At 44.2% G+C, this 24,786-nt stretch overlaps 1 protein-coding gene across 2 annotated transcripts; it reads right to left on the reverse strand.

Moving 5' to 3' along the window:
* Nucleotides 1-1,036: 1,036 nt before the first annotated feature.
* LOC119711059 (tRNA selenocysteine 1 associated protein 1) lies at nucleotides 1,037-19,976 on the reverse strand. 2 transcript variants are annotated; one of them, XM_038160787.1, is made up of 10 exons: nucleotides 19,802-19,960; nucleotides 16,965-17,041; nucleotides 16,752-16,849; nucleotides 15,925-16,024; nucleotides 13,416-13,468; nucleotides 12,658-12,789; nucleotides 9,126-9,245; nucleotides 7,493-7,655; nucleotides 6,559-6,592; nucleotides 2,975-4,359 (listed from the first exon to the last, which is right to left on the reverse strand). In XM_038160787.1, the coding sequence occupies exons 3-10, from the start codon at nucleotides 16,835-16,837 to the stop codon at nucleotides 4,223-4,225; spliced, it is 825 nt and encodes a 274-aa protein (XP_038016715.1). In that variant the 5' UTR covers nucleotides 16,838-16,849; nucleotides 16,965-17,041; nucleotides 19,802-19,960; the 3' UTR covers nucleotides 2,975-4,222. The 2 variants fall into 2 exon arrangements, with proteins under 2 accessions (XP_038016714.1, XP_038016715.1); XM_038160786.1 differs by lacking the exon at nucleotides 16,965-17,041 and having other exon boundaries at nucleotides 1,037-4,359; nucleotides 19,802-19,976.
* Nucleotides 19,977-24,786: the final 4,810 nt, after the last annotated feature.

The following is a 24,786-nucleotide window of genomic DNA, read 5'->3' on the forward strand; positions in this document are numbered from 1 at the left end:
GGCAAACGCTGCTTGGGAAGAGACTCTTCCAAATGCTGAACTGGGAGAATCCCCAAAAAGCAGCAATGAAAAGTACTGGATGCCCAGCAGACCTTAGCCTGCCATGACAAGATGGATGAAGATCCAAGAAGGGCAGAGAAAAATCCCACTGCATGTCCATGGTCAGCAAAGCCCTGATGAAAGCTCCAGAGAATCTCTCAACAGCCTCTTCCACAGCACAGGACAGAGAGCACATGCTGGAACAGGCTGCAGTTCCCAGCACCTGACAGATGGGAGCAGACAATGCACAGAGATGTGAAAACTATCAGTGAGGAAAAGCAGGTGTGCATTAGTGATCCAGGTGGACTGTTGTGCCTATGGCTCCCTGGGACACATCAAGGGACCAAAGCAAGTCTTCGCCATGGTCAGCTCTCAATCTCTACCAGTTGTGTTATCCACCATTGCTTTTTCCCTGGAAATTTTACAGCAGAGTCAGCATGATCTTTGAATGATAGAATTATGCGACATCATGATTTGGAAGGGACTCACATGGATCATCAAATCCAACAGAACTGCACGGAACACCCGAAGAATCCCACCATGTGCCTGGGAAACATGAGTGTGTGCTGAGCAGGACCCCAAACACCTACTTAAAAAATTGACTGCACTTGGAAAAAAACATTTTGACTTGGAATAACTCCTAAGGAAGACAAAAAAAAAAAAAAAAAAAGAAAAAAAAAAAAAAAAAAGAAAAGGCAATATTTTCTGAAAAAATGCTCTAACCAGGAAAAAAATAAAAGTGAGCTCTGTCAGTGACATTTCCTGAAGCAGCTCTATCAGTTCCCGCTACTGCATTTCAAATTCACACCCCATCCTGCCACTGAATTAGTTTGATGGTTAAGCAAATCCCAAGTTAAATCCAGAAATGGGTGTATCCAGTAAGCTTTATAAGATCCCTGGGAGATAGCAAGGCTAGAATGTAAAAATTTCTCTCCGATCTTGTTTAGCAAAAACTGAAGATTAACAAGACAGTAATGAGATACCCAGTACAGGAATATTAGAGTCAAATATTTATTTCTGTTCCTCAAAAGGGATTTAGAGAAATTCCTAAAGGTGCTGTGTATGTCTCAGTGTGTGGGATATGAACCTGTCTCCAGAAACTGATCCAAGTAACAGGAATTTTCTCTAGTCAGACTCACATGGAAAAAAATAATCCCTGTCAGCCCCTTTCAGCCTTCTTATCATTTGCTAAAGAAACGCTTCCAGACTCCTCATCCCTTTGGAAGGGAGTCAGGATCGTCCCCAGGCCACCCCAATGTGTATGGTTAAGCTTTTAATTAAACACAGACTAATGGCAAGAGGCCCCCCCACAACCTCAGAGCTCAGCCTTTGGAAATCACCTCTCTGGGCCCTAAAACACCCATGTTCCTCCAGCTCTGCTGAACTTTCCCAATCTGTGTAACTCAAGTGAGAATTGAAGTCCCCACACTTTCATCTAAATGGAATAATCACATCTTCATCAAAGAACACAATAAGAATATTTGAGTTGGTTTTGGAATTGCTATAAAGCCTGCCTGCTGAAGGGGAGAGTGCTTCTTGATCTCTGTTGCTGATATGGATGCAATTTTCAGGAGCTGTGATATATCTGCCTTGGACTTCTTGCCTTTAGCACATAGAGATAAAAGCAGAATTTACCTTACTACATGGAGTCTTTGCCTTTCATCCTGTGTGACACTAAATGGTAATTAATCTGGGCTTTTCCTGTAGCCATCCAGGAGAAACAAAATCCCACACTCTATTTAACTGGGATTCCAAAGGGCAAACCTTACAAATCCCAGGGGGCGGCTGTTTTGCAGCTCCATATAAAAGTCTCTCCTGTGCTTCAGACACAGCAATAACGGCCAGGAGCTGAAAACGAACATTAAGATGAGTAAGTGATATTAAAAAAAAACCCCAAACAAACCCAAACAATGCAGAGGTTTAACAGCTCCAAACAACCTTGGCTGAGATTCTCCCAAACAACCCCAAAAGCCTGGCTCATACTTCCAGGGAATGAGGCGCAGAGCCTTGCATCAACCTCTCTCCTGAAACAAAAGCTGGAGCTATTTTAAGCCCTGCAGCACCAGTAAACAGGAGTCAGCAGGTCATCTCTGCTGGCTTCTGCACTCCCAAATTATTCCTCACAAGGGTCTGTGCATGCCCAGCTCTCCCAGGAATTAGGGGTTAGGATGGGTTGGATTAATATTTACCATTTTTCTTTCCACCACAAAACAGAAGTAGAAAGCAAAAGGATTTTCCCACAGAGTTGCTGTCTGATCCCTCATAACCTGCTCCTCTCTCCTCTAGAGTCAGACTTGTATAGAGATAGATTATGCAGGCATTAGGGAATACTCCAGAAACAGCAATGCTGGGCAGATGAGAACAGCAGAATAAAGTTATATTGATAAATAAATGTGGCTTCATCCCCCTGGAGGAAAATGGGATAGATAGCCACATTGTAAAAGAAAATACATGGGGGGGGGTAGGAAAAGACAACTCAAAAATAGGAGAAGGTCAAGCACACAGGGCAGCACAGTAACAGAATGATCTAGGAAGTGTTTTAAATGCCCTTCTTTACATCATTTCTGCAATGCTACTCTGCTGAATTTCCCAAGAAGAGGGGGTGTCTTGAGCTGAGTGGCCACATCAGAGAATATAAAGCTCTGCTCTCTGCCCCTTCTGCTGCTTCTGAAACTCCTGGCATACACAGGGGAACATTCCTTTCCTTACATTCAGAGCAGCTGAAGGTGAGACAGCAGCACAGTCAGGGGCACAGCACGAGGAAAATTCACAGCAGATGAGAACGCAGGAGTCCAGCAGTCCTCTAGTTCCTCTAGTCACTCCTTAGGAATAACCTAACTCCAGTCACATCACCATTCCCCTCACATCCCACTTCCAGCTGATAAAAAAGACCACAGACTGACAAATAGGTCACAATTATGGACACAAACAAAGGTGTAGTAGAAGTAACTTTATCAAAGTATTTAAATTTTGTGGTAAATCTCTGCATCAACATGGGCAGGGAGGCAACGAAATGCTCTGCAGTAGCAATTTCAGTTACCAAACTATTCCTTGGATAGACATTTATTACAGGTAGTTTCTCTGTTCCTATTTCTTCAAGAGTTTAAGGCACAAAAGCCTGAAAACGGGCTTATAACATGTATATAAGTGCTATTATTTTCACTTTCATCTCTAATGCAACATATCAGCTTAAATATATTGCTTGTCCATCCAGCTTATACAACATCCAGTAGAAAACCACTTTCCAGGTTAACAACCATTTGTTGCACAATATATCAATGTAATTGCTCTGACCCATTTTTGCTGCAAGATCTTCAGTTTTGCTGTGACAGGACAGTGGAAGACACTAGGAAATCTGAACATCTCAATGAGACCATCAAGGTGTGTCCACAGTAAAAAAAAAAAAAAAGGCATGATACACAAAATAATATTTAAATATGGTTGCTGGAAAAAGTGTTTTAAACTGCTGGTTCATGGGGAATTATTTCCTCATACACAGGTGGAGAAGCAGGCCAGGGGTGCAAGATACCACCAGGTAAAAGCTTTATAACACTCCTTGCCGCCTTTGCTCTCCAAAGTGCTCTTTGGGTTGATTGGTTAAGAATATCAAACTTGCAAGCTCAAGATCACAGCTTAAGTTAACCACAACATAAGCTTTCATCCCATGTTCAAGTTACAGCAACCTTACCCAGTCACTGGAAAGATTTTGAGACATTTTAGTAGTGTCTAAAAATGATCTTTTTTGAAATAACACATTCATGAGCATTGGGTCAAATGACTTAAGACAGTTGAATGGGCAGCAAAGCAGAAAGATGGGCAGGAATCAAAATGCACAGGGTAATTTTACTTAAAAGACCAACTTTTTTATTGTACGATGGAGTCTCTCTCCTGTGCCATCTTGTTGAAAGTTTATAAATTACAACTCCCAGTAAGTATTAAGAGCTCATTTCAAGACAAAAAGAATAAAACTGTCGCAGTTCTAATTTTCACCATGAATAAAGGTTACTGTGATGCTCCTACAATACTTGTTCTCTACAGGAAAGGCCACAGTCCTCCTGTACTCCGAGTACCTGACCTGGGTGGGGAAAGGGCCACCCCTCACAACTGCAGGATCCGGGGGCAGTATAACAGTCCGGAGTGCGCTGGGAGGATGTCTCACAGACACAATGCCTCAGCAACGAGGCTATAACACGGCTGGGATCTCTGATGAGACAGTGTCCAAAGGCTGCCAATGACAGTCCATCAAGGCATCATAGAGCTCTTCACTCTGTTCCATAAACTGCTTGTTTGCTTCATGGACATCTAACAGAGGTGTGGGATCTATGGGAGGAAAGACAGTCAAATATGTCACACATCAAAGGTGTTCAGAAAAAACCCACCCTGTAAACAAGTTGGTATATTAAAACAAACATGGGGTAAGTCTCAACATCTCCAGGGCAGGTGTCAGAGGACGGTGCCAGACTCTGTTCAGTGGTGCCCACTGACAGGACAAGGAGCAACCAATTCAACATGAACAAGAAGTTCTTTTCACGGAGGGTGGCAGAGCACTGGAACAGTTTCCCAGGGAGGGTGTGGAGTCTCCCACTCTGGAGACATTCCAAACCCACCTGGATGCATTCCTGTGTCCCATACTCTAGGTAAGCCTGCATTAGCAGGGAATTGGACTGGATGATTTCCAGAGGTCCCTCCAACCCCAAGTATTCTGTGATTCTGTGAGTCACCAAACATTCCCAGCACTTGCCCAATCATAAACCTGACCAGATCAGTCCTACTCAATCTCTCTGCAATGAGATAAGGAATAACTACATCCAAACATGTCCCTTTTTACAACAGTGATTGCCCCACAGGACAGCCAGTGGAGGGAACACACACGTGCACCTCACAGCCCAGTGCAGCCACCTGCACTGCCAGAAGGGGCTTGCCCAGATGGAAAGAGCAGAAACAGAGGCAGAGGCATCCATTCCCTTCTGCTCCCTCCAATGTGAGGTCACAAATGGTGGATGGGTGGGTGGATGGATGGATGGATGGATGGATGGATGGATGGATGGATGGGAGCATCCTGTACTGCTGCAAGCAGTCACCAGAGCTCATTGGCCAAAGCTTCCAGCAGTTCAAAGCTGGAGTTACAGTTAGGAATGAAGGGAGTGTCAGTGGCACCACAGCATCATGGTGAACACAGCCCTATTTTACACATGGAACAAATGTTTGGAAAGCATTTTGGAGCTGGTCCAATCCTGCTGCTCCGAATGCACAGTGATGGACTCCCCAAGCCCCTGTAGGGTGTAAAGCTCACCTGATAACACTGGCAACCCAAAGCTCAGGTTATCAGAGTAGCACAATCACAAAGGTCAGTGAATGACTCTCAGTACAAAGCTGAATAAATGGAAAGACTCTAAAAAACATCAGGAACAAAATGTTTGTAAACATGTAACTTCCCTGTGAGGGAGGTGAGGCCCTGGCACAGGTTGCCCAGGGAAGCTGCGGTTGCCCCATTTCTTTAAGTGTCTAAGGCCAGGTTGGACAGGGCTTGGAGTGACCTGGTCAAGTGATAGGTGTCCATGCCCATGACAGGGGGTGGATAAAAATGGCTTTAGAAGTTCCTTCCCACCCAAACCATTGCAGGATTCTATGTTTGGTTTTAGCTACATCATGTTGTAACACATTACAGGAGAAGAGATTTAAGGAAAGGGAATGATACAGTGACAATACATTAATTCAGTTTCCTACAAAGGTAGGAATCTTTCATTTAATCAACGAGAAAAAGAAATATCCAGAGATATCCCAATTCTAGTCCTGGTATGTTTGGTCCAGCAAAAGGAAAGCTCTCCTAGAATGCTTTTAAGAGCCATTAACAGCTTCCACACACAGCATCATGCATACCTGTGGATCCTGTAGATCTGTTACTATGTAATTTTTAATTTTTTGGTTTTTTTAAGAATAGAGTAAGATACACTGCATAGTGTGTATTTCACTCAAGACAGAAATATGGAATGGCTGGCATGAAATGATAGTTTCTTGCATCAATAAATAAAAGCTACTTGTACAGGTATCTAAAACCCCGATCTGGTTAATGACCCATTTCAAGCAACAACTGCTTGAAATATTTTATCAGTGTGGTGACTAATATTATTCCCTTTTACTTGTAAACTAAAAGCACAATGAAGTATTCTGGGCTCTAAATGTCAGGATTTTATAGAAAACCAGAATATCTACTTTTTTCTTGGTAGCATATCAGAAAAAGAAACCCTAGTAAAAAAAGGATAACAATTTCAGTACTACAGAAGATTAAAATCTCAGAGCTGGGAAAGTCAAACAGTTTCAGTCCTCACCAGGTTCAGAATAGGAGCAGCAACAGTAAAACCAGGATGCAACTGTTCTAGGCAATAGTGACCCACAAATTTTCTCAGATTTACTCAGAGTTAAAGGTATATTATAAATTGAAATTAGGGCAAATTTGAGAAAGTCTATCTCCAAGCAATGCAGAACATACAGACAACTTCTTCAATTTGAGAAACATACCTTCCAATGCATCCTCACCAACTTCTTCATATGTCTGCAAGGAAAAACAAACCCCTTAGGACAGTGGATAATTATCTTTTCCTTTGCAAGCATCGCTTGTTGATTACTACTGTCAGAGACTGACTTTTATACTGGAGCTATTATAACAGAATTCTTCACACCTAAGCCTGTATTCCATTCCTAACAACCCATGGGCAAGATCCTACACTAAACCTCTATCAGAGGCAGTTCTTGAAATTCCAGGGTTGAAGTGGGGTGACTATTCTGATGTGTTCTATCCTTTATAATAAAGTTTATAAAGGATCCCAAAGGCACTCTGAGCACTGCCTGTACCAAGAGAACTCTTCTACCATCACAACTGTACTAAGAGACCCTTTGTGTCCTCCAGACTTTTTTTTACCTTAGCTACATACTCTCCATAAGGCAACAGGACACACCAGAGGCTAAACACTAAATAGTAGCTATATCAAGACTTCATTATTAAGAGGTATATACTAAGATCTCTTGGTGTGTTCAGTTTGGAGCAGAGCAGACTGAGGGCAGAGCTCATTAGGGTCTGCAGCTCCTCCTGAGGGACAGCTCCAATTTCTGCTCTCCATGACCAGGGGACAGGACCTGAGGGAATGGCTGGAGCTGTGTCAGGGGAGGTCAGGCTGGATATCCGGAAAAGATTCTTCCCTCAGAGCGAGCTTGGGCACTGAACAGACTCCCCAGGGAATGGTCACGGGCCCCAAGGCTGCCTCAGCTGCAGGAGCATTTGAACAATGCTCTCAGGCACAGGGTGGGATTGTTGGGGTGTCCTGGGCAGGGCCAGGAGCTGGACTCGATTCCTGTGGGTCCTTTCCAGCTCAGGACATTCTGTGATTCTCAGAACTGAAGATGAGATGTTCCCATCCCACCTTTCAAGATCTGTGGTGGTTTTGTGCTGCCCTACCTGCATGGTGCTCTGCGTGTAGCCATACTGGGGGTAGCTGTAGCTGTAACTGCCCGTGTTCTGGTCGTACCCCCACTGAGCGTAGTAGTTGTGATACTGTTGGTAATACTGGTTGTAATTATAGTTGTACATCTGATTGTACTCCATTGGTTTCACACGATTACTTCAAAAAATAAAGCAGGATAAAAATAGCAATAAAATAGCAGTAAACCATTTTTAAAAACTGCAATAAAATAGCGCACAAGTATGAAAAAAGGAGTGAAATAGCTTAAGATACAATGTGGTAAAGAGACAAGGCTTAGTCTAACAAGCAAATTTCAATCTTTAAAATATATTCACTATTTACTGCAGCAATATTTATCATTTGAATACATTTGCATAAAGAAGTGGTTTCAATTTAATACCCTTTCCTGTATTCATATTCTTCTTCATTAATAAACATTACTTGCATTCTTTATGAGCTAATTGGATATAATTTCCTGGCTTTGGGAAGGGAAGAGTTCAGGACTATGAGCTTCAGTTTAAAACAATCCTGAACCACAATCCAGATACTGGAGTCCCTTCTTCTGTCTGGTAAAGAGGATGAAGTTAAGTGATCTGCAACTTTCTGAGAGAAAGTACTGAGTCTTGCTTTATATGAAGAGTTAAAGACTTAAAGCCTGGCAAAAAAACCTCAAGTTTTCTTTTGTAAGAATGGAAAAAACTTTCCCTTTTGCCACTGTCATACAGAAACGCAAGCAAGGACTCGTCCCCTTTCTCTCTGAACTGGGTGATCTTCAATGCACAGACTTGAAAAAGTTCATGAAATACAAACTACTAGTAATCAAAAAATAAACTTAAATACCCTGAGAACTGACTAAAATTCCTATTCCTTGACACTTTATGAAGTGGCAGCATTCCCAAGGAACACCATTCCACCTAACAATCAAGATTTGAAATAATGAGATGACAAATATTGTTTGGAAATGAAAATATGTCACACATAAAGCTATTTCTACTAATGATGAAATTAGTGAGAAGCAGGAGGAAGGAAACATCAATCTTCTCACCACAATGCACCCATTTTTTCTGCTTTTCTCTTCCTTTTCCCCCTCAAGCCTTATGAGGTCACTGAAAATCTAAATATTATTCAAATAGGGAGCAATTACTATGATTCGTATTACCCTAGTGCTACGAGCCCCAAGTCAGACCAGGATCTCATTGTATCAGGTTCTGAACAAACACAGAAAAAAAAGTTAATCCCTGCCCCAAAAGTCTTATATGTAGTAGACATCACAACAGAATTAGCAAGGTAGTTGAGCTTTGCTATCCGTACATCATTAAGAAGATTTAAACTATTTCAATGTAATGCAAAGGAACACACATTTTAAAAACAATCATATTTAACTACAGTGTGTGCACATGTATACAGATTTAATAATATATACAATTCAAAACAGTGTAAAATGCTTAGTCTTGAGCTAATGTTATAATTTCTTTGAACTCCTGGGCATTCTGATACTCCCCATATTCATGTGTATTCTTTCATTTTGTGATGGAGACATCCAGGACATGTATACAAAGCACTAAAAGGCCTTTAAAACCAGATGTGATTTTTCATATAAATGTCATGTCCAGCTGTTGTTCTACTCACGCTTTTGGTATAGCCACACTCAAGCGTACAGGTTTAGAGCCCAACCCCACAGCTCCCTGACACTCTGTCAGTGCTCTCTTCTGTTCCAGTTCATCCGTGAATTTCACGAACCCGTAACCTCTGCAGAGACACGGAAAAACTCACATAAAACCAACCCCAAAGAGCAATGCCACATTATAAAAATTAGTTACAGTGAAGTTTGATTTGGTTTGGGAACAACAGTGAACAAAAATGTTCATTAGGGTTGTTGTCCCTGCTCTTAGGAGAGATGAAATTATTCTGCCTTCCAGTTGCTTTTCCAGAATGCCTGAAGCCACACGTCCAAGCTCTGGCAGAACTTTCAAGGGCTTGTCAATGTAAAGTAGTTCTTGTGCCAGTGGATTCTGGAGAACTGGAAGTGAGCTGCCACAAGCCATGTTGAAATGCGTGAACTGACACATGGTAAAGCCCCAAATCTCTGCTGGGAGGATGCTGATAATCTCAAGAGCGCAGCTGGAACGGGGACAGCACATCCAGTGTAGGAATGTGCCCCCTGTTGACGGAGTGACAAAATTATCCTTTGTCTCCTTAAAAAGGAAAAAAGCCCAGAAGTTTCTCTCCTCACTTAGGTAAAAAGACACCTCATAGGACCTGGGGGACTTCACCTCAAACTTAAGGATAGCCAATTGGACAGAAGCCAAAAAGTCCTGCCTAAGCAATTCACTAGAAAAAGAAGACAACAATGGAAGTAGTTGCTTTTGTGAGGTGTTTTAGCAGGAGCAAGAGCCTCTTGCACCTGGCTCAGATTTTCTCCGAAAAGAGCTTTGTTGTTTCGTCTTTTGTTAAAACTTCTCTGTTTCCAACACTGCCACAGAAGCCATCCTGCTAATTTTATGCCATCAGAGGTGGATGAGCTATCTTGGGTATGATATAGATCTCCAAGAGCTTGTAAGACCTGGCTCGAAAAGACCGTTACATCATTCCAGAACCCCTGGACTCTGCAACAAGCCTTCACTGAGATGGGGCAGCACGTCAGCCAGACAGTAAACTCCAACTCCCTCCAACCCTAACAGTCCTTTGCGTGGGATTTTGATGCTGTAGTGAGTCAGAAGCAATGCAACAGCATCCAAGAGGGCAGTGCCAGGATCCCATCATGGGATGGGCTGCCTAACGTGGCAGAAAGATCAAAGACTTAGATGTGGGAGGGTAAGAGGAATCCATCTAAGCAAAGGAAGAAGTTTGGGAGGGAAGGGCTTGTCTACCTGGGGAAAAGAATGAGCCATAAGCAAGGGTGTAAATTTACAGTGCATTATCTATTCTGTGGGAACTGCTACACACCAAGTAATGTCCGATTTTGAAAGCAGCATCACCTACTACTCATGGGAGGTCCCCACTGGCAGCTATTTCAGAGCAGTTCATGCCCCAGAAAATGCAGTCCCTTGCACAGCAAGCTCCACGCACAAGATACAGAAATATCTTTTATGTGTGTATATATATATATATATATATATATATATATATATACACACACACACACACACACACAGAGGTATGGATGTATCCTCCTCACAAAAAGACCAGATCAAAGCTTAGACTTATCTACATACAAACTAGATTATTAAACACAAGCAAAACTCTACACAGACCCATGTTCATTTAACTTGCCCTCTGCCAAAGGACTATGGCAAATTAATCCAGTGCAAGTCAACTTCTAAGTCAGTTTAAGGTGCTCACACACAAACCCAACTTAGTTTCTAAGCTGCCGAAAGACTCCTCCAGATATTCAGATGAGACCAGGAGTGTGTAAGAGAAACTGTGAAGAATGGCAGTTCCAAAATAGAGACAGATAGAGATGGATGCAGTGTACAGGAATAGATGCTGGGTGCTGCAAGGGAGACAGTGATTCTTCCAAGTCTTCCAGACACTGATTCTTCCAACTCTTCCAGACATTTAGCTTTTCCACACCAATGGCTAGACCACTGGTGAGGAAAGAAATAATTTCTTCCTGGCCAGGATCTCCCTGGAGACCTTCTGTCCTGCCCCTGAAGTCTGGAAAAGCCCCAGCACCTGTACCCTCAGCAGAAAGCAGAGAAGTAGGCACAGTCACCACAGCACCACGCTCCAAGCTCCTTTCCTGTCTGGACAAGAGGTGCTGGGAGGAGGCCATCCTGATCCACCAGTCCCGGCTGGAAGGGCCAGGGCTTCACTGGGCACGTCCACAAGCAGTAAGCTCCTCTCTCACATCACGCTGACACCTGCAGATGCCTCAGCTTTGAGCAATTGCACAAGTCCCAACAAAGCTCCTGGCACCAACACTCTGCCACTGCCAGGGGAGACAGCTTTGCTCTTCCCAGAAACAGGACTCCAAGTCCCTGCTCTTCCCCCACTTCCCAAGCTACCACAGCTTGGTAAGCTACCCAGCAGCTACCTTTCCTTGAGGTCTGCACCTATGCACAGTTCCCAAGAGCCAACTAATAGTCCAACCTGCAGCACCAACACCTGTTCTATAGACAGAGACTGAAGCAGGTGCAGCACAACAGGAACTGTGGGGTTTACATTGAGGAGGAGCAGAAGGCACACAGAGCCCAACCCAGCAGTGTCAGTCCCAGGGGAGGTGGCAATGACAGCATGAGGACCCAACAGCCAAGAGACTGAGTAGCTTTGCAAGAGGTTCAAGATGCACATGAAGAGGATCTTTATAACTGGGGAGGAGTGCATCTCTGGAACAGGCTGCCCAGACAGATTGAATTAACTCCATCCTGGGAGGTTTTCCAGGCTACACAATCCATGGATGATATGACCTAGTGCTGGCTGCAGTCCTGTTAGGAGCTGGACCAGAGACCTCCAGAGATTCCTTCAAACCAACCTGTCTAAGACTAAGAAACCACATATGAGAAGGTGGAGGGACCTCCAGCCATAGCCTTTATCTTATCCCAACATTCTCAGAGGTGCTACACCACAAAATTGTGCTTCATTGACACCATACTCTGCTTTGAAAACAAGAGTGCTCACCAACTGCTCCTTCCTCTGGAAAATACAGCTTAATTTCGTGCTATTTAGAAAATGTTTTAATTACATCAAGAAATCCAACCTTTTGATAACTTGTTTTTAGCAAGACATTTTCAGGAAAGGCAAACAAGGCAGCTACTGAGAACCTGACAGTGAATCATAGCTTTGTGTGCCCTACCCTACTCAAAAGAAAACCTGTACAGCTCTCACAAGAATATACACTCAATAGCCTAAAGTTTGTAAAGCACAATTCCACCCAAGAGTCCAGGAAGAGAGTGTTTCAAGATTACTTAAGATATTTTTCAGCATTTTAAGAAGTGCAATAACACACAAAGGGCCTCACACTGACAGAGGAGTGACAATACCCATGGTGACTATCAAAACTCAAGCAAACTGCACACTGACTTGCCAAAACCACTACATTTTAAGATTACTAAAATCTAAGCCAAAAGAATTTTTCCCCTTGCTGCATTCTATCTTTCCTGTTGCCACGTGTGAAGAAAAAAAAAAAAAAAAAAAAAAAAGTGAATAAAAGACAACTTACTTGGATACTCCTGCCTGGTCCAAAACAACTTTTCCACCTCTACATGATGGATAAACTTTAACAAAAAATTCATATAGCATCCCATCATCCACGTCAGGAGTCAGGTCTCCCACAAAAAGGGAATATTCTGGACTAAAGAAATCAAAAGAAAACATCTTAAATACAATCATACCAAAAAAAAAAAAAAAAAAAAGGGACATGCTGAGTGACAGTAGTGACAGTTATCATTCAGCCTAAATATTTGAACTCAGAAGAGTGATACTAAAAGACCATTTAATGGAGGATTTAAAGTGCCACTAGCTAAGCTGCTTAACTAAAATTTTGATTGACACTGGTTTTTCAAGTTAATTGAAGCAGCACAACCAACCAACTTAATACTGCTTTTTATTTAAAGATTATTTCCATGCTTATTACTCACAAGATACTTCTGATTTCTAAAACGGCAAGAAAAAATATCTCATTTACAGATATGCTATTTCCAAAACATAGATCCTAAATTATAATACATAGATCTTAAATTATAATATATGAATTAGATACTTTGATACTACAAAGTTTAAATACCTTAAAGGACACTGGATAAATCTCCTGTGCCACACACAGAGCAAAGCACAAAACTGGCAGTCTAAGCTCTCTTCTCTCTACTAAAGACTAGCAGTGATGGACTTTGGGTTTACATATTTTGAATACTTTTTGCAAGGCAATTAATAGAGAGACATTAAGCAGGAAAAAATAATATTTAAATATTGAGTACTTACCTGTTATCAGGCTGTTTTCCATATGTTGCATAATTCAATTTAAATCGCTTTGCCTGAAACAAGGCAAAAATTAATCCATACATTCAAATGTTGTCATGTGAATTCAAGCCATTAGGGAAAAATACAGTAAGCTGATTTGATACAACTTAATGCTTACACATGTTCAATGTCTTCAGGCCAGCCAGTTAAGGTAACAAGCACATTTTTATTTAGTGTCAGTACAGACATAATAATGAAAATCAAAATGTGAACACAGATAGTAGTAAGAAATGTCACATTTCTTCCAATTTTAAGGTCTCAAAATGAAATTATAGTACCACTACTGGACTTTTGTGATTTAACACAAACACTAGCAGACCAGAATCCAACAGACTGGACAATAGAATCAACCTGAGTATGGAAGTGTGGCTAAATACTTGGCTCTGGACATTTAGTAAGATTCAAAACTGAAGGGTTCTGAAAGAACTACATTGGACACTGGAGCCCTCTTTAAATTTTGCATCTCAATTTATTTTTGAAACAAGTTTCCCAGCAGCCCAGATTTGTGCCCTCTGGCACATCTGGAACTCTCTCTCCCCAACCTACCAGACTTTTAGCAACTTTTACCCAACTTGCACCTAAGTTTAGACCAAGATCTAAGGAGACCAAGATCTTTGCATCAGTTCTTAGAGATCAGGGGCCAATCTCAGGATCAGGATTTCAGATCACAATCAGAAATGCCCTAGAGATCAGGGTACTTGTTCAGTACAATGAAGAGCCCTTGTATGATGGATTTCCTTCCCTCAAAAACAGGTAAATAATTCTTAGGAAATAGAGTACAGATTTAACTCTAGGCTATAATCCTGTTCCTTGCACACTTGCATTCTCTGAGCACAGTACTTTCTGTGGATCATTTACAAGGTAACACAAAATTTAGATTCCACTTTGAAGCACTTAGATCTTCTTTTTTTCGGGGGGTGGATCTTGCTCTTCACTGCAATATTCTGGGTTTAAAATCAACAGGACATCTGAGAGTACTTCCACACTTCCACTCAGATGGGAACTGGGAACACCAATGCTTGGAAAAGAGAAACACCACCAGCACCATGGCTCTCTGTTATTCCTTTGACTGATTCAGTATTTAAAAATAAATAAAAGCATGAGCCACACTCAAGTTTTCTGTAAACAAAATTCTCTAAATGCAAAGGATGAGCTGGGCAGTTGCCTGCTGAGTGCACTGATTTGGGCTGCTTTGGATCTCTGTCTGACATCTGTAATTCTCTCCATGTGTTATGCAAATCATCCCTCCACACAGTGCCGTGTTTTGAACAAAACTGTGAAGAAAGATGGGTATTCCCAAAACCAAACTTCCATTATTATCCTACTCCTTGCTCTCTTTGTCTCTCCAATGACTATAGAAGGCATCCAGGATGATCAGCTTGCCTCAATCATGAGCAAACACGTGAAACAGATATCTCCAGGCCTCTCATAGGCTCCTTTTAACGGGGCACGTCACCCTCTCAGGAACGTTGACTAAATAGCTCAATCTGAACTTCCCAGTCTCCTACTGTGGGTATTAACTACTCTGAAATAGGAATCCATTTACTTTGTATATCACACCATAACTGAGGTGATTCTAGAGCTGCTTTATGAATCAGTCACCCCAGCTAACTGCAGCCAACTCCTGTGGGTACAACAGACAGCTGTGTCAGCCGTCCCATTTTAATCTACCACATATTCGAGTCAACATCCTAAAATTAGCCTCTCTGCCTATTCCTCCTTCCTAACTACCCAGCTTTTATGTAGAGGAGATGCTAATTATGCACTGCAATTATTCAATACTCTGTCTCATTCTCCACTGTAAAGAGGTTTGAGTAACTTCTGTTTGCTAAGGGCCAAGAACAATGCAAGATTAAAAGTCACGTTTCTCTTGCCAATCAATGTTACTCAAAAGACAGTGTGAACTTGCAAGTTCATCCTGTACACATAGAGCTAAATTCTCAGGTTGCCTCATCTCTGAAAGTATTCAAAGCCTGGTTGGATGGGGCTTAGAGCAACTTGGTCTAATAGAAGGTGTCCCTACCCATGGCAGGGGATGAAATATGATAAGCTTTAAGGTCCTTTCCAACCCAAACCACTCCGTGACTCCATGATTATACAAAAGGAGAGAGATGGAAGAATTGTGGCAGACATACACTATACTCAGTCTAATTTCTTCCTTGTTCTTCTCAGGTTTCTGATTAGTCCAACTTTGATAACAGCAGCAATGGTTAGATATAAAAAACATCACACCCCACAACACTTCTACACCTGAATTTTATCTAGACAGCCACAAAGAAATCAGTGGTTTTTCTTAACAATTTTCTGAACAAGAACATTAGCAGTTTTATAGTCATAACTTCAATTCTAAAGCAAAGAAGAATCCCAGTTTGCTAACTGTTGAATTACCTGTAATCATTAAAAATACACATTCTACATTATCTGTCTCTTCCAAGTTTTGGTTCTCAGCTGGCTGATCCCATTTACTTACCGGTGTAGCACCAGGAAGTGGTTTTCCATTGATTTTGTGTAAACATTTCTCTGCAGTAGCTAGATCTGCAAATTCTACAAAGCAATAGCCTGCTGGAATTCTGAACACACAACACAGAAGAGAAGAGACAAAAGTTATAAACTTAAAGCACATTTTATGAGGAAAGCTGTATTTTAGATAACTGGTAAGAAATTTGCTATAGTTGCAATACATAGAAGAGCTTCTTTTTAAAGTATAAATATTAGCTACCAAAGAGAAGCTGGATCTCAAGGGATAGCCCCTACTTACCATGAGTCAGGTCAACATAAGCACATAGAAAATGGTTTAGCTTACAGTTTACTTCCTACTTTCATTGACCATCAATTTGCCCGCCCAAGTTTAAACTACTGAAAACTGAAATTACAACACTTAAAACAATAATGAATAAGAATGAAACTACTTTATTCTGCATAAATCACTCATTTTATTTCAAATGAACTCTAAAGGTTCTCTTATTGCTCTGAGTCAGACTTCCCACCTCTGTCAGCATCACACAGCTGCACTACAGACTAGCGAGCAAAGCCTGGGGAGGTGTAATTCCCAGAGGGATGGAATGAGATACATCCACTGCTCTGACTGAGTGCTGGAGCACTGCAGGATGCGGGCCAAACCTTGTTTGTTGAGGGGAGGCTGAAGAGCCAGCAGTGCCCTCTCCACTGCTCTCATCAATATTCACATATTGGCGGCAGCAATGGTGAGAAACTCAAAGGGAAAATTCACTCTGATATGGAAGGACCACAGCAAGGCTTCAGTCCAAATGCTCTTGGAGAACAAACAGAAACAGTTACCCTGTCAACCTGTTTCGAATTATTTTTACACTCAGTACAAGCTCTCCCATGGTGGCAAAGGCTCTTGAAACAAAATTTTCATCCATATAGGGCTCCAGCTATAAAAGCAAAAAAAGAAAGGAAGTTAGATCAGGGCATCCACAAAAAAGAGAATATATGTGTCAATGTCCCTCTAAGCAGTTAAAACATTATTGAGAAGGATTTTACCCTTACACTTCAAAAAGAAGACTCATTTAAGAGGGTCGATGCCACTCAAAACCAGCAGGCATGCATGAACCAGGCTCAACAGTCTGCAAAGTGGAACCCAAGAGACAGCATGAATTTCAGAGAACAAGGGAGCTTCACAGAAGGACAAAAGCCACTCAGAAACATACAGCAACAAACTGAGTATTTGCTACAGGGAGCAGGGGAGAAGGTGGCAGGCTCCTTCTCCAGGTGCAAGCGAAGGCTGGGCCAGCACCGTGGATACACAGCGTGGCACAACCCCTGATGGCATGTGGCAGATGACACTGCCCCATGGAGCTGCGGTAGGGGTCTGCAGAGCTGTGTCTGCCCTCGCACAATCCCGGTTATACCAGGGCAGCACTCGGGGCAAGCCCTGGAATCGCATCCCGCAGCAGCTCCACGCTTCATCCTGCCCATGGGAGCACTGACCGTGTTCATGTCACAGAGAAGGACCGCACTGTGCAGGTAAGAGTGCATGTGAACATGCTGGAGAGCAAGTCTCTGCGTGGTGTAAGGTACTGACAAGTAGGAAATGTGCTGGAATTTGGATCAAATATACTATGAAGAGCCCGCGTGAACAGGGCACCTATATAACAGAAACTGGAGGAGGGAACTAACCAAAATTAAAATGGGGAGCAGTGAGTGTGACAAGTAATATGGAGCTGAAAAATGTATGTACAAAATATATTTAGCTCCATGTATTTACCTATGTAAGACAGGTGGCTCATGGTAGCCTACAGCCCTCAAGTATTTGTGTATCTGTCAGGTACCAGGTGGCTCCACCACTTGCGTGTGTGACAGATTGTGCAGTACGTGAAAGAAGATGACCATACTGCACTTGCACGTGTAAAAGGCAGCAGATGCCCTGTGGAGGTGAGTGTGTAGCAGAACTGACTTGTCCCAAGAGCAGAGGCAGCACCACTCCGCACAGACGTGCAATGCAGGGTGATCCTGGCTGTGTATATGTACAGGAAAGCTGTATTTGTAAACATAACCAGTTGCTTGGATATATCCACATGTATGGCTCAAAGAGCCATGGTCTGCTTGTGAGAGTAGTGATGAAAAAGATGGGCTTTATCGTAGAGAGGTGGCAGAAAACCCTCTCTGTGGGGAAAAGGGAGAACAGACTCCACAGAGTCTCCACGCACAAGCAGAGGCAGTAGAGGACACCCTGATAGCCTGACAAACTGGGTGTGCTGAGTGTGTGTGTAGGAGAGAAGTAGCCAGTGGGATTCTCAGGGATGTGTTGAGCTGTGTGTACACACACATGTGAGAGATGAGGAACACTACATGCAAGCAGGACTGTGCTGGTGTGAGCTGCAAGAAAGGGGCTGAAGGAAGATGTGCGCCCAAGAAACAGGTGGCAGAGAAGTTGTGACATTGTACACACATAGCGGAGTGCACACAGGTGTGTATAAGTGTGTGACAGACAGCAAAGACACTCCATGTAGCAGTGGGACCGCATGTGTGTGTCACAGTGTACCACAGTGGCAGCAATGCAGGCACCACAACACGCTGAGCACATACACACATGCAGTGCAGCTGGATGGCAGAACACTATAACATGCTGGGGTGAGTACACACGTGTGTGAAAAGTGTGTGTTCAGCAGTGAGTGTGAAGGACACAGAGGCACAAGAGTGAGGGTGTGTGAAGGGCACACAAGGGACACTGTGCATCATTGTGAGTGTGCCTACAGTGGGCACATGAGCGGGAAGCAAGACACCCTTGGGTGAAGAAGCCCCTGTGGGTGTGCTTCACACGGCTGCTCTTCCTGCCAGGTACACACACAGGCAGGAATGAGGACCTAGTAGGAAGTGCAAGTGCTTTGAATGTGCGTGCATGTAGGAGAGTCAAAATCCCTATGAGGGTGTAAGTGCACCCATGGGTGTGCATGTAGGGGGCAGGTTGTGAGGGATAATCTTGGAAAGGTGCATATAAATGTGCCTACAAGTGTAAGCACAATTAGTGTGTGATCCCATTTACACACAACCATGAGTGTGTGTAAATGCCTTGCACAATGTAAGCATGTAAGTGCCTATAGCAGTTGAACAGGTAAAACAGCAGATAAATCCTCGAAGCATACAAGTGTGCATGCTGTGAGTATGGGAGTAAGTGCCACTTAAGAGCATGGAAGTGAGACTTTTTGGTGCCCATGCATGTGTCTGACCACTAGGGACACTAGTGTAAGTCTCGCTGTGACCTGGCTGCAGGCAGGCAATGAGGGTTACTCTGGGGTGTGTGTGTGTAACTGCTCACAAATGTGCCTGTCAAGCTGGGGTTTATGTCTGAGTGTGTGTCAGCCTGTGTGAGCATGTCAGCACGCACAGGAGTGTATGACGTGAGAGTCACTTGGGGAGTTCAGGTGTGTTTGAATGCGTGAGGGGCTGTGAGGCTGTGACAGTGTGGGGGTGTCAGTGGTGTGAAGGGGTCAGTCAGCCAGGGAGAGGGGCAGCTGGTGTCAGGTGTCAGAGTGAGGGTGTCAGAACTGTGAGGATATCAGTCTGTCGGTTGTTGTGTGGGTGTTAGAGTGAGAGTGTCAGTCAGTCAGAGTAAGTCTGTCAGTTGCTGTAATGGTGTCAGACAGTCAGTGTGACGGTGCCAGAGTGACGGCATCAATTGGTGTGAGAGTGTCAGTCAGTCGGAGAGCGTCCATCAATGAGAGGGTGACAGTCGGTCGGTGGGAGAGCGTCAGTCATTGTGCAGGTGCAGGTCAGTGACGGTACCAGCCGGTCAGTGCCTCCCGCGCCCTCTCCGGCCCGGCCGCGTTCCCCCGTAGCCCCGCCGCCCTCCGCACAAAGCCGCGCGGTCCCGGCCGGACACTCACGTCCCCCATCCACAGGCTGGCGGCCATGCTGCTCCCGCAGGCCCCGAGGCGGGTTCAGCGGGGCTGCGCGTTCCACCTCCCGGCCCGGCCCGGCCCGGCCCGGCCCGGCCCGGCCCGGCCTGGCCCGCCGCCGCCGCCGCCGCCCCTCCTTCCGTCCCACCCCCGGTGCCCCGGTCCCTCAGTCCCTCCCCCGGTCCCTCCCGCCGCCGTCCGGGCCAGCCCCGCCGCCTCCTCCCCGGCCCCGGCGGGCGGAGAGAGCGGCGCCCCTGCCGCCGCAGCGTCCCCTGGCGGCGGGAGGAGCGACAGCCGCTGGAGGGAGCCGGGGACAGAGGGCGGGGGTTTGGAGCAACTTAGGGAGCCTTTGGGGCAACTGCAGCTACCTGGAAGGAGACTGGAGTGAGGTGGGGAGCGGTCTCTTCTACAATGCCTGCCGTGAGAGGGCAAGAGGAAATGGCCTTAAACTGAGACAGGAGATTCAGATATCAGGAAAAAAAAAATCATAGAATATGCTGAGTTGGGAGGGACACACCGGGATCATCAAGACCAACACTTAGCCCTGCACAGGACATTCGAACAATCCCACCCTGTGCGTGACAGCATTGCCCAAACACTCCTGGAGCTCTGGCAGCCATGCAGTTACGACCATTGCCTGGGGAGCCTGCTCAGTGTCCCAGCACCCTCTTGGGGAAGAATCTTTTTCTGGTATCCAAACTAACCCTCGCCTGACACAGCTCCATGCTGTGACAAGCACTTTGGTCATCTCTTTAAGGCACCAGTGCTGTCAGAGATGGCACAGGGTTTACAAAGTTGGACAGTTTTTGACAATGTTGAAGGGCCAAAGACTTGTGGGGGTTTTTTGTTGTTGTAGAGAGGTTTGTGAGAGGCCATGATCCCAGCTCCCCTGCACCCAATGGGGCAGCAGCTCCATCAGAACCTTCGAATCCCAGCCAAACTGCCTCTTCATACAGACAGGAGATCCATCCTCGGAATCATCAGCCCGATACGCGGGGTTGGATTGGGTACAGTGTGATCCTCTTCTCTTGTTTACTTCCGCAGGCCTTCGACAGCGAGGGTGGCAATTCCTGGAGAAGATGAGCCTCCTCGTACCGACGGAGCAGAGGCGAGTGAGCCTGAGAATTGGTCGGTATTTTCGGTATCCCGAGAGCCGGTTGGAATTTCGGCATCTCCGGTCACGGGTAAAGCCCTTTGCTCTGTTACGGAACGCCACGCATGGGCTGAATCCCTGGCTGTGGTTGTGCAGGCGCTGCTGCACGCCATAAATCCAGCTCCCGGCGACAGGGACACTTTAAAGCCTCCGCGCTATTTTCGCCGCGGTGGCTCGGGCTCCGGGAGAGCCGGGCGGTGCCTCCGCCGGTCATATCCCGGGAGAGGGCAGCAAGAGCCCGCTGGTGTCGGGTGGAGGTTTTCCGGTGCTGGCATTGGGCAGCTTCGTGACATGGAGCCAATTCTGGAACTCCTTCCGAAGTGATGTGATTTCGCTCAAATCTTGCCCCACAACATCCCTCTTCGATGACTAAGGGCAGAAACCCACCGGGAGGGGAGCGGAGAATTCATTGCTCTGCTTTTCCCTGCGGACAGAGCAGGGCACGTTTGATCCTTCCTACATTCCTGCAGGAGACAGTGAGAATCCTTCATCCTCATTCTGAGCAGGATCTGCATCTCTCATCATGCTGAAGCACAGCCAGTATTGGCTGCTCTAGAATATCAAGTATTGGGGTGGGTGTGTGTGTGTGTGTGTGCAAGATGTGTGATTAACAGTTTATGTGTTTTCTGACTTCTGAGTCCTTAGAGCACCCTCAGATCATTTTTCTCCAAGCCCCTCCCTAAAATCTAAAATCTAGCATGAAATCAGAAAGGCAGTAAGACCCACAGTTGATAACTCAGCTGAACAAAGACCTTGGGTTGTCAAGTTGCATTTTTGTGCCTTGGTGTCACTGGCAACCTGGTCTCTTGCAAATTCACCCCCTTTGAAGCCTCTGCTGTGTCTGTCTTTCAGATGTCAGCTTCCAGAATGGTTTTATGTTCTCAACGTGACAATTTATCCACTGGTTAACTTGGAGCTTTGCTCTGCAGAGCCCACAAAGCTGTCACTCATTCTCTGTTATTACTTACAAAAGCCAAGTAGTTCTTTGTCATTTGATGAAGTGAGTCCAGTGTCTTTAATAATCCCTTTCTGGCCTTTCCCTTCCAACTGAGTAACAAGAAACTTGCTTCTCCTAGGATAATCCACAGATATGGATGTTGGGCAACAAAAATGCAGAAGGATGTAATTGTGTTGGACCAGAAGAAGACAAGTTTAAAATCAGTGTTATATCTGAAGTGACTGCTGTTTATGCACTTAACCTTGTGACAGAGTAAAAACAGTGCCAGGAGCACGTTATTACGTGAAGAAGTATTTATTCTCCTTTAAAAATTTATGAACTGGCAAAGAGGCCATGAAAGGAAGATGTGGGTATTCCTCTGTCCTGAGTGTGTCAGCAGTTAGCAGCCAATGCACATGTGTCCCTTGTTCCCTTTGCTAGGACAGCAGGTATTTCTGGATCTAGGAACTTGGTCCTGAAAACTGCTGAGTAAATTCCAACGAGTGTTTACTGGAATCCATTGGAGGGGTGATCCCTGATCCCACTTTTACCTGGTCTCTGGGAGCTGTAGCCTGTTGGGGGCCCCATTCCTGGAGGCTTCATAGCTCTTTCAACTCTTGGTAACTTTGATTGGCATTAAGGGTCACTCAGTACCTCCTGGGAGAAGGCCCTGATGGCTTTCAACTTTTAAAATTAATGGTTTTGATCTTGAGAATCCGGCCTGGGAGATTTTAATTTGAATTTGCTGGTTTTAGCTTGAACTTGAAACTGACTTAAATGGGTTTTGTGTCCTCAGTACTGGATGTTACTGTGTTAGAACCTTCCCTTTGTTGGTCTTGCAGGTGCAAGTCAGTCTTTTTTCTTAGGCAACAGTATGCAGTGGACTGAGATTAGGGATTCATTTGGCCAGGGATAATTAAAATAATAGATAAACCAAAACAAAACATAAAGCAAAACTTTGAGTTTGGAATAGCTTCTGAGATTCTGAAAGTAATCCAGAAGAAAATATGCATGAAATCTGTTTACCATTATTGCATGAGATCGTATGTCTTAAAATTTGATCAAATCCATTTTTTCATGATGAAGATAATGCCACTTAAAGTGATTTAGAGATATGGGGTATTTTTCACTGTAGAATTACAAATTATTGTAGACTTGACATTCTCATTTGTTTATTTATTTATGGATGATTCACTCTTCCTGTCATGATCTCACAGCAAGTAAAAATAATTTCTGATTGATTTCTAATTGTCAGTAGTAGTTTTGAAAAATGTTCTAGTAAAAGCTCATTGATGTGGTTGTGCCTGCTAGCTTTCTTATCTAGACCCAGTCTCTTGTATATAATCAAGGTGCAGCAGGGGAGACTTGATGTCCTGTCTTGCATTGTTTAAGAAAAAGTGCAGTCATGTATGTGAAGTCCTATGCTCATATTTATCTGTGGGTTTTGTGAGATCCCCTGACAAAGTCAAGATCGAAGGATAAGGACAGTCCATTCTTTTTGCTTTAAAGGAATGTATTTCCAACTTCAGTGGCTCCTGAGTGGGATGACTGTGAGAAACAACACAAGGCATTCAGTGTGGGGAATAGCTGAGCATATCCATGAGTAAGTGGGGCCAGAGGAATTTATTCCCAGGGCTGTCAGTTTTGCCGTCTAGGAGCAAAATGTGCTCCCCTTGCTGGTTTTTTGCATTCCTATTTCCACACCATCAGTCAATCCCCATTCCTCTGTAATTTTTATCCTCTCCAGATCTTCACTGAGGGATGTCTTTACTCACTCCTCAAAGAGAATTATTTGGAGACCACATCTGTCCTCCACAGGGATGAAATCATAGACTGCTGTGTCTCACCAGGATTCAGCAAGGGGCATCTGACATTGTGGATGTAATTCACCAGGAATAGAGTAAAAAAGAGGGCTGTTTTGTGTTTTCTTCCTTGGTAATTTAGGGAATTCACCCTCAAGAATTTATGGAAAGGTCAGTTGGTAAAATAAGAGTGTTCTGTTTACAGGAATAAGTTACTAATTGGCAGGGCTTGTTTGTTTACATCCTCCATAAGGATCCCATGGAACAGATTTAACCCTGGGTCTGGATATTTGATTGTGAGTAGGTCTTGGGATATCTGTCAGAATGTTTGCAGTCCATACACAGTCAGCTGTGGGATCTTATGATAACAATGTTTTAAGATAAAGTACATAAATGTGCTTTTCCAGCCCACCAGTGAACATCCCAAAGTGTTCAGCTAATGGCCCAGTACAACGGTTCTGATATTGCTGAAAACAAGCCTCAGTCTCTTCAAATTGATTCTAAGGCAACAGGAAACACAGAAAGTCATGCAAGGGCCTTGTTTGAATGGAGCCAGTACAAGGAAGGGCACAGCGCAAGGCTGGCAGAGAAAGAGGGAGAGCTGGAGGCTGCGACAGTGGATTCATCAGGGCATCCATACTGAAAACAGCACGGCTGGGTGACAGCAGCACCAGGTGATCTGTTTTCACTGCAGGAGCTGGCACAAGTCTCTGCTGCACCCTTTACACTCAGGTATGCACCTGTGTTAGGCATCTGTGTGCATGTGTCTGTGCATGTAAATGTGTAGCAGTGCAGGATGTGTGGAGAAGGGCTGCTCTTCACTTTAGGCATCTAATTGAAGCACATCAAAAAGATGCCTGGAGTTAAGGAGCTAAATCAGGCCTCTTTTCTCTTAATCCTTTCTGTAAAATGCAGTTAAAAGCATTTTCTCTGTGTTCCAGTTTAACCAAGCTCCAAGCAGTGTGTGGAGCGTTCAGTTTTTTTCTTCACTGACTGTGTGTATTTTGCACTCTTTAGGTTAAAATCTGGACTAGTGTAGAGTGTGGCACCCATGTCATGAGGCCATGGCAAAGCTGAGCAT

The sequence above is a fragment of the Motacilla alba genome, chromosome 23 (genome assembly GCF_015832195.1).
Source record: "Motacilla alba alba isolate MOTALB_02 chromosome 23, Motacilla_alba_V1.0_pri, whole genome shotgun sequence".
In the NCBI taxonomy this organism is placed as follows: Eukaryota; Metazoa; Chordata; class Aves; order Passeriformes; family Motacillidae; genus Motacilla; species Motacilla alba.

What these genes read in the sequence shown, in the direction of transcription:
- LOC119711059 (XM_038160786.1), bottom strand. Translation starts at nt 19,828, where the DNA reads ATGGCCGCCAGCCTGTGGATGGGGGAC. An exon ending in CACTTCCTGGTGCTACACCG is followed by an intron (nt 13,469 to 15,924) that starts GTAAGTAAATGG and finishes GCCTTGTTTCAG; the next exon opens with GCAAAGCGATTTAAATTGAA. An exon ending in GACCAGGCAGGAGTATCCAA is followed by an intron (nt 9,246 to 12,657) that starts GTAAGTTGTCTT and finishes GTGTCTCTGCAG; the next exon opens with AGGTTACGGGTTCGTGAAAT.